Source organism: Chinchilla lanigera, unplaced genomic scaffold, assembly GCF_000276665.1.
Source record: "Chinchilla lanigera isolate Chin_1 unplaced genomic scaffold, ChiLan1.0 scaffold00114, whole genome shotgun sequence".
Taxonomy (NCBI): domain Eukaryota; kingdom Metazoa; phylum Chordata; class Mammalia; order Rodentia; family Chinchillidae; genus Chinchilla; species Chinchilla lanigera.
The window spans coordinates 551,122-560,581 of NW_004955515.1; the positions used below are offsets into that span (position 1 = coordinate 551,122).

The window sequence follows — 9,460 nt, forward strand, 5'->3', positions numbered from 1 at the left end:
GGCAGGCCTATTGGGAATTCATCATGGGCTCTTCTCTGGCAAAGCCAGGCTCTTCTGTGGCTTGGCAGGGTGTCCATACATGTCAGGGGTCTGAGTTCTGCCCAGAGGCGGCACCGGAAAACAGGACAGCCCGCCCCACCCACAGTTGGCAGCTTCCTGTAGTATTCATAAGGCCCAGGACTTGGCTCCTGGTCAGGTTGATTTTGCTCTGTTTTGTTTCTCAGGGAAGGATAGAATATAGTTTCTGGATGGAAATAGGAGAGACTTGAAAGGCAGCTGTCCCCATTCTAAGAGTTCATGGTGGCTGGGAAACAGGCAGGGGACCCTGAAGCAGTGGGTGAAAAAGTGAGCTGCAGCCTCTCCAGCTTTTGTGGAAGGGAGTTCACACTCACTACAGGCTTCGGGGGACATCTTTCCCATCCAGCTTCGAAGGGGCACTTCCAGGTGGTCAGAGCTGGCTCATCCGGTTGGCTCTTCCGTCAGGCAGTCCGTGAGTATTCACTGTAGGCCAGAGATGGCTTTCAAGAAGGACACACATCTACCTTCACCCCCTGGGCTGCAGCCAGGTGCTCCGAGGAGGAGGGTGAGCCATACAGAAGGAGCAGGCCCAGGGCCGGGGTGGGGTTCATAGTACCTGTGTGGTTCTTTGACCAACATGCATTGGGCTGAGAATCTAATCCAGAGGAAGCCACAGGACAGGCTCATTGCGGGAGGCTCTGGAGAACAGCTGGGCTGGGTTCTAAAAATGACAAAATTGTGAAAGACAAGAAGTCCATAGGAAAAGAACAGTGTGTCTCAGTGTGATGTGGGGCAACACTAAATCTCTTTAGTCCAGGTTGACCCCATGAGAGCTGCAGCTCAGGCATGGCTGGAGCTCAGGCATGGCTTCATCTGTGTCTGCAAATGTGAGTAGGTACACACACTCAGTGCACACATGCCAGTAGGAGGAGTCTGCAGTACTGGCTCCAGCCATGTTTTGGAGCTGCCTAATCAGCAACCTGGTTGGGACCATGGGAGGTTTCAGGTGGGAGGGTGTGGTATGCAGAGCACAGGAGCTTGGGGCGGGCAGAATGGAGACTTCTGCAGGGCGGAGCCGGCCATGGAAGAACAAGGCCCGTGTTCCTCCTGGGGACCCTCCCAGCTGCCTGTGCCTCCTTCCCAGGATGCAGTGATGGAAGGGCTTGACCTGAAGCTTTCCTTCTTGCAGGCCAAACTCAAGGAGATCAGCTTGTCCACAGTGAGATTCATGGAGGAGCTGGGGGAAGACCGCTTTGGGAAAGTCTATAAAGGCCATCTGTTTGGGCCCGCCCAGGGTGAGCAGACCCAGGCAGTGGCCATCAAGACGCTGAAGGACAAAGCAGAAGGGCCCCTCCGGGAGGAGTTCCGACATGAGGCCATGCTGCGGGCCCGGCTGCAGCACCCCAACATTGTCTGTCTGCTGGGTGTCGTGACCAAGGACCAGCCCCTCAGCATGATCTTCAGCTACTGCTCACACAGTGACCTCCATGAGTTCCTGGTCATGCGCTCGCCGCACTCAGATGTGGGCAGCACTGATGATGACCGCACTGTGAAGTCTGCCTTGGAGCCCCCAGACTTCGTGCATGTCGCAGCACAGATTGCTGCAGGGATGGAATACTTGTCCAGCCACCACGTGGTCCACAAGGACCTGGCCACCCGCAACGTGCTGGTATATGACAAGCTGACTGTGAAGATCTCAGACCTGGGCCTCTTCCGCGAGGTGTATTCTGCTGACTATTACAAGCTGATGGGGAACTCACTGCTGCCCATCCGCTGGATGTCCCCCGAAGCAATCACTTATGGCAAGTTCTCCATCGACTCAGACATCTGGTCCTATGGCGTGGTGCTGTGGGAGGTCTTCAGCTACGGCTTGCAGCCCTACTGTGGCTACTCCAACCAGGATGTGGTGGAGATGATCCGTGGCCGCCAGGTACTGCCCTGCCCTGACGACTGCCCTGCCTGGATCTACGCCCTCATGATCGAGTGCTGGAATGAGTTCCCCAGCCGGAGGCCCCGCTTCAAGGACATCCATAGCCGGCTCCGGGCATGGGGCAACCTGTCTAACTACAATAGCTCCGCGCAGACCTCAGGGGCCAGCAATACCACGCAGACCAGCTCACTGAGCACCAGCCCTGTGAGCAACGTGAGCAATGCCCGCTATGTAGGGCCCAAGCAGAAGACGCAAGCCTTCCCACAGCCCCAGTTCCTCCCCATGAAGGGCCAGATCAGACCCATGGTGCCCCCACCTCAGCTCTACATTCCTGTCAATGGCTACCAGCCAGTGCCGGCCTACGGGGCCTACCTGCCCAACTTCTACCCAGTCCAGATCCCCATGCAGATGGCTCCCCAGCAGGTGCCACCTCAGATAGTCCCCAAGCCCAGCTCGCACCACAGTGGCAGCGGCTCCACCAGCACAGGCTACGTAACCACAGCTCCCTCCAACACATCTGTGGCGGACAGAGCAGCCCTGCTGTCTGAGGGCACCGAGGACGCACAAAACATCCCAGAAGACGTGGCCCAGAGCCCTGTACAGGAAGCGGAAGAGGAAGAGGAAGGCTCTGTCCCAGAGACTGAGCTTCTGGGAGACAATGACACTCTACAAGTGGATGAGACCCAAGTCCAGCTGGAAGCCTGAGGGACACACAGCACCTAGAACACCTGAGACAAGTCCCCGCTGGGATCTACAAGGACTTCAGCCACCTTTCAGCAGTCACAAGAGCCCAGAGACCTAAGACTGTGAAGCCCTGCTCCTGTCTATCTGCTGTCTGTGCCCTCTCAGGCTTGAGGTCATTTTGACCAGTGGCATCTGAGCTGGGCAGGAGCCCAGCAGCACCAGCTCCTCAGAAGCAGGACACTGTGACCTTGATGCTGCCTGCGTTTATCCTGGGTGTAGATTGGTAATGAGTTGCTTTGCAAAAAAGAAAAAAAAAATATGTGGCATCTCCACTCCATATTGTATGTGGATCAAGTACTTAGAAATGTGGGAGAGGCACCTTGGGTTTTAAGATCTCAGGTGTGTGTGTGGGGGGTAGCTCTTTTCTCTACACTGCCTCTGTTTCTGCAATCTCATTCTCCCTTTAGCAACCAAAGACAGAAGAGTAGGACATTGTACCCACCAGTCCCCAGGACCGGGGCTTCTGAAAAGGGGTTCCCTGTGTTAAAGCAAAATGTGCCTTTCCAGAAACCAATACAGCCTTGTACTCTTGGGAAATGGTTTTAATTATATGACATGTGTACTTTGTCCACTTTTGTGGAATTTGAGGGAAAATGTTGCATTCGGAGTGTTCAGAAGGAAGCAATATTGTACAGAACACAGTATTGTTATTTTTTTAACCATGTACAGACTTTAAATGTAATTTATATGTTTTGTATGCCATTTTCATAGAAGTATTTTGATCTAAATAATGACTTAGTAATTTAACTGTTTACACGATCCACTTGGGACACCATGGGGTTGTAGTTTCAGTTTGATTCTGTGCCGCATATAATTGAGGTCCATGCATTTCAGATCCCACCACCTGACCCACAGGCAAGCTGTCTGTACCCTGCACACTCAGCCAGCCTCGTTTATAAACTCCACACCTGGCATATCGAATAAAGAGAAGCAGAGCATGTGGTTGGCCGCCCTGTGGGTTGTGAGGGTGGCACATGTGGAAGGCACCTATGGGATAGCAGTGATGCTGAGGGCAAACTGCTTGGGCCTGGCCCTGCCCTGCCCCAGATGCGGGAGGTTCATTTTCCTTGCTCTTGTGGCTGTAGTAATAGTTTCGATGGGTCATGAAATTTCTGCTTCATTTTAACATTTTTAAATTTATGTTTGGTTAACATGTATTCATTGTACATGTGAATGGGGTTCCGTGTCATGTTTCAGCACAAGCATACAGTGTGCACCGATCACAGCCAGCCTCCCTTGTCTACTCCTCCCCCACCTTCTCATCTACTAGTGATTACTTTTCTACATTTAGGTCAACATTTTTCACCGCTTTTCCCTGCTGAGTTCTTGTCTTAGTCACTTTTCTCACCCCAAGACACAATATCTAACACCCCACAGTTTCAGGCCATGGCAGGCTCAAATACAAAACAGTATAAGGATTTTTTGGCCAGAGTAGGCCTCAATGAGCCAGGCAAGGCCAGGGTTGCTGGTGTGTTCTCCTACCCTGGTTCACCGTCCAACCATTACAGGTGAGACCTCTGCCATGGGGGCAAGGAACCCAGGCTCACACCCCAACTCTTACTTGAGCCATAATGGAACGACTCCCATCGTGATGAGTAGGAAGCAGAGAAAAAGGAGGAGCTGGGGAGAGAGTGAGCAGTCTAGGTCATGCCCCCCCCCACCTCTAACTAGACACACTCCCCCCACCTGACCCACAAATCTTCCCAAAGCCCTGCCTGTGACAGGAGGAGTTTCTTTGTAGAGATCATTCTTGACAAATTCTAGGGGCCTTCAAAGGGTAAGTCAAATCCAGAAGGTATGAAAATGCTTTTGGATTTGAAACCTGCTCCCCTCTGAGGTCTCAGAGTCCCTGAAAGGTTTGACTGTCCCAGGGCTGCTGCTTCCTGGTCCCACACCATCTGCACTATAGTCGGCTAAGTCCGAGGGCACCCAGGGGCCAGGTCTCCTGGACAGGGACCACTGACCACAGCATGACCCGGGCCTAGGCCTGTTAGTGCTTCTGGCAGACAACAAACACCTGCCCCTGCCCTTACCTTGCATGCAGGTGTTTCCTGACCTGGAGTGGCCCAGGTGAGGCCACGCTGTGAACCTGCTCCACACAGCAGCAGCTCCTTGGTTGCATCTGATGCTCTGGCAGAGCTTGTGTCAGAACCAGCCCTGCCTTTCCTTCACCCAGCCTGGCAGAGTGAGGCCTGGCCCTGGAATGTGCCCTTCTAATGAAGGCCTGAGGGTCAGGCAGTCTTGGGCAGAGAGCACTGAAACAGAATCTTTGGCCCTGTTGTGATGCAGTTCACAGGACAGGCACCCTTCCGGAGGCCAGGCTCGGCTTGGTTGTCCTCCACTACAGACAATCAAATGTGCAGTTGACTTGCTCACATAGTCCCAGTGCTTCTGGAGTCCAGAAACTGCAGCAGATTTAGGGAGAGAGCTCACAGGAAGAAACCTGCACTGAACTGCAGTCATGGAACTGCCCCTACCTAGGACCTGCATTATGCTGAACTCCATGGTTCTCCTGTTGTAAGAGTGGAAAACCAGTATCTTCTCACCCAACGGAAGGTGTGTGGCTGAAGCCGCTGGGACAAAGCAGATTGACAAGAGGAAAGCACACCACCACGTGGGTCACGGCAGGAATCTTTACAAAGGAAAACCTAGGGGCTGGGGATTTAGCTCAGCGGCAAAGCGCCTGCCTGGCAAGCGCAACGTCGGGAGTTCGGTGCCCGGTACCGGAGGAAAACAAAAAAAAACAAAGGAAAACTTAAGGCGAGGAAGCCCTGTGCTTCTATGCTAGGCTGGATGGACAGTGGACAGGTGTGCAGGAGTAAGACTGGGCAAAGCGGTTCAGCCCAGTGGTGAACTAGGCATTAACAAAGCCTGTGTTGTCAGTCTTCTCTGTGTCGTCAAGTTAGGGTATTTCCTTCCCTCCAAAGCATCAGAAGACAGAGTCTAAAGACTCACCTTAGAGGTCAGCTGTGGAGGGGAGGCAGGCAGAGAGCCCCTGGTTTCCCAAGATGCCAAGGTGCCAGGCTAGGGGAGCATCTCCCGCCTTCCCTGCTCTCCCATGGGTGCAGTATAACCCCGCTCAATGATAGATCAGCCCTATGCATTGCACACTAAAAGCTGGGTGGACCACACTCCCCGTGGAAGGAAGCATTGTGATTGGGTTAAGATTAGGGGCCCTGGGTTGTCTCCAGTGTCACAGTGTGGAAAGCACAGCCAGAGTGAAATGTGGCTTCTCATCTGGACTGAAAAGGAATATCCTCTGGTAGTCAGCTGTTCTGCAGAGGTGGAGAGTGAAAAATGGGAAATAGCCCAGGCAGTTCTTCCAGCAGTTATAGAGCAAGCACATATAGGCAGACAATAGAGAAGCACCTTCCTCAGCCACTTCCCTGGGCCCTGGCATCCCGGGGTAAAGGGATGCTCCAGGCTACCAACCACACCTCGGCGCCACAGCAATGAAACTGCTGGGAAAGCCCCAAAGGCAGGGCATCTCCTCCTCTCCTCCCTCCTCTGCCACTCCTTTCTTGCCACTCCTTTCTTGCCCCTCCTCTGCCTCCCCCCACACACATCTTCTTTTTCTTCTCCTTTTGTAGAATGAGGGAGATTTTTCAGGGGGGAATTTCTTTTTCAATCTTTTTTTTTTTTTTTAAAGGCCCTGTGATTGAATACTTGTGGCTCATAGGGGTGTCCAGAAATGCTGTTCTGGAGATAAAGGTCACCAGTAAGCCTGACCTTCTTTGTACGCACACGAGAGGACATTTCACAACTGCCTAGTGACTCCACGCTATCACTGAGCCATGTGTGCGTCTTGCCCTCTTTCTGTTTTGTTTGGTAAATACTAACTGTTGATGCAGGCTGTAGGAGAGCACAGGGGGAATTTCCTAAGCTGGCTTCAGTGGGTCGCTAAATTCTCCAGTGTTTGAGAGCTTCCTACTAGTAGAGAATCCCAGGTTCTCTTGAAATGGAAACACTTTAAATTGACCCACTTTATTTTTATTTTATCACTTTTTAACTGATTAAAATTGGACACATCAGTGGGGTATCAAATTGCAGGATGTTTAAATCAGGTTAAACATACTTGTCTCCTTAAGCATTTATCACGATAAAAACCTTCAAAATCTTTTTCTAGCATTTTGAAATGTGTGATACATTATTATCATCTCTACTCCGCAGTTGTATCGTGTGTGTGTGTTTGTGTTGGTGGGTGTCAAAGCCAGGGCCTCTCCCATGCTAGGAGGTGATTCACCTCTTACCTAAATCCCCACCCCCAAATCTGCTACCCTTAGGTATAATGAACTCTAATCCATCAGTGTTGGTGGGTGTTTGGAACAAACCTTATGCAAGCATTAATTCTATGTGAGTATTTCTTAAAGGGACATTTAATATTTTTTGAGATGAACTTTTTATTTTTTTAAGAGTAGGAAGAATTTATTGAGAGAAAGCCTCTGTCTGAGGTGGGCAGGAAAGTGGCTTGCCCACCAACTCTGCTTCTCAAGGGTGTTTTATTGAGCAAAACCATGAAATGAGGCTGATTTAAGGTGGGACAGAACTGTAGTCAGTAAGATTACAAATATAGTCGCTTAGGTAATATTGATCCAATGGCAAATCATAGGAAGGGTGTAAGGTGGGACAAAAGTATGGTCAACCAATAAGTATACAACAAGTATAATCGCTTGGGTAATATTGATTAAATGGGGATCAAATGGGGAAATAAGTTATAGAGCAAGCACATATAGGCAGACAAGGACTTTCTGGGAGAGGTGTGTTAAGGAGGTTTGGTCTTCCACCCCAAGGTGATTGATGCCTACTTAGAATATCAGTCACTGCTGTTCATCCTTAGGGGAAGTATAGATGAGTAGTTCTTTTTCTTGAAGTCTGATCTTCAGTGACTGTGCCTCCAGCCACAGCTGTCTTCTGCATTGTCCTCTAAAGAGCCAAGACCTGTCTGACCACCTATAATATTTTTATCTAACTTAGTTATCTATAATATTCCCCTCTAAAGAAGTACCCATAACTGCCAAGAGGGGGCAACAGTCAAAGACCGATCTAGCTACTTCCAGCTGAAGAGGGTTGTAGTTATGATTGGCAGTCTCCACAGAGGGACTATCTAAAGTCCCTCAATAGGCACCAGGTGTTCTCATCTTGGGTAGACCTACAGCTTTAAGTCTGGAGGAGACAAGGCGACAGAAACAGTTAAGTATGCATAGGACAAATAAAATCAGCAGGATAATTATGAATATAGTCAACAAAGCTTTCCACCAGGAGGAGTGAGTAATAGTTTTCCATAAAGAGCATAAGGAGAAGGTCCAGGGAATTTCACAATCTGACATGCCATTAACCTGGCGCCTAATATCTTGAACAGCTATTGAGATACAAGTAGAAGGATCAGGAATGTACATACAGCATTCAACTTTTATAATTACACAAGTACCCCCTTCTGCTGCTGTTACAACATCTAATGCCATCTGATTTTGGAGGACAGCTTGCCTCATTAATTTTACTCCTTTAATTTGCTTCCAAGTACTATTGCTGCAGGTAGGCCCTCCAAACTTTCTAAGATCCATTCTGCTCCCTACTCTACCCCTACTTTTTCCCTTATGGTTCCTCAGCATGGCAGAGACTAAATAATAGTACTGGATACTTAGTAATAGGCTCTGGAAGTAAGACTAATGCTTGTGTTAGCCTGCTACCAGCTTGAAGGAGGACACCATCTCATTGCCAAATATTTAACATTAGAGTGGTAGAGTAAGTGGAGCATCACTTTCTTCAGTTTAACTTTATTTAGTTACCAAATAGAAAATACATCCCAACCTTCAAAGGTGAGGCAGGAGTTCCATCCCTTATTCCCTCAAACACCTCCACCTCCCCTTCAAGTAACTACTGTTAGAAGTAACTACTGTTACTTGTTCCTTGAAGATCTTCCCAGAGTGTCCTCAGTCATAAATAAGTTCTTACATTTGTTGCTTTTACCTTTTCACAAAAGTGGTAATCTTCTGTATACACTGCCACTGGGACAAAATACTAAATGCCCACAATTTAAAAGAGGAGAGCTTTATTTTGGCTCATAGCTTCAGTAGGTTCAGTCCATGGTTGGCTGGCTCCAAGGCAGTACAGCATGGTAGAGGAGCCAGGGTTGAGGAGAGCTGCTCATTGTATGGAGGCCAGAAAGCAAAGAGAGGGAGGAGGAGCTGAAGACAAGAATCAGCTCTTCCAGTCACACCCCCAGGGGCCCACCTCTAACCAGGCCCCACCTCCCAACACCCAGCTGTGTAGGGTAGTAATTCACTCATGAGTAAAGAGCTCTGGTGGTCCACTCACCTCCCAAGGCCCTGCCTCTGAACAGGGGACTTTGAGATTTAGATTATAACACTAAGCTTATCCCATCACTCACAGCCAGGACTTGCATTGTTTCTAGCTGTTGCTGACATAAAGTGTCAGTAGAGAGCCACATATGCCACCAGAACAGCTGTGAGTGTCTCTGTAGGGGACATTCCTAGAAGAGGTCTTCTTGGTAAGTAAGGTTGCAAGCAGTCACCTTCCAGGGATGAGCCAGTGCATGTGGCCACCACACATCTGTTCAGGATGAAGGCTTAATTATGGGTCAATGTGTTTTGACCTGAGGCACCTTCCTATAGAGAGGTATGGGACACAAAGCTCAGCACAAATGCATACTTTTATGAGGACAGGCCAGGTTAGAATTTTAAACCCATCATTCTGTTTACTCTGTCCTAATATGAAATTTTAGTGAACAATGGTATGATATACAGTGGC

General features: G+C 49.6%; 1 protein-coding gene across 2 annotated transcripts in view; it reads left to right on the top strand.

The window, feature by feature from the left end:
- Ror2 (receptor tyrosine kinase-like orphan receptor 2) overlaps nt 1–3,630 on the top strand; it is a 241,140-nt gene extending 237,510 nt beyond the window's left edge. For both annotated transcript variants that reach the window (XM_005408865.1, XM_005408866.2), the window contains exon 9: nt 1,208–3,630. In XM_005408865.1, coding sequence (XP_005408922.1) covers nt 1,208–2,653 — 1,446 coding nt within the window. In that variant the 3' untranslated portion in view covers nt 2,654–3,630. The remainder of the gene's footprint in view (nt 1–1,207) is intronic.
- The last annotated feature ends 5,830 nt before the right edge of the window (nt 3,631–9,460 follow it).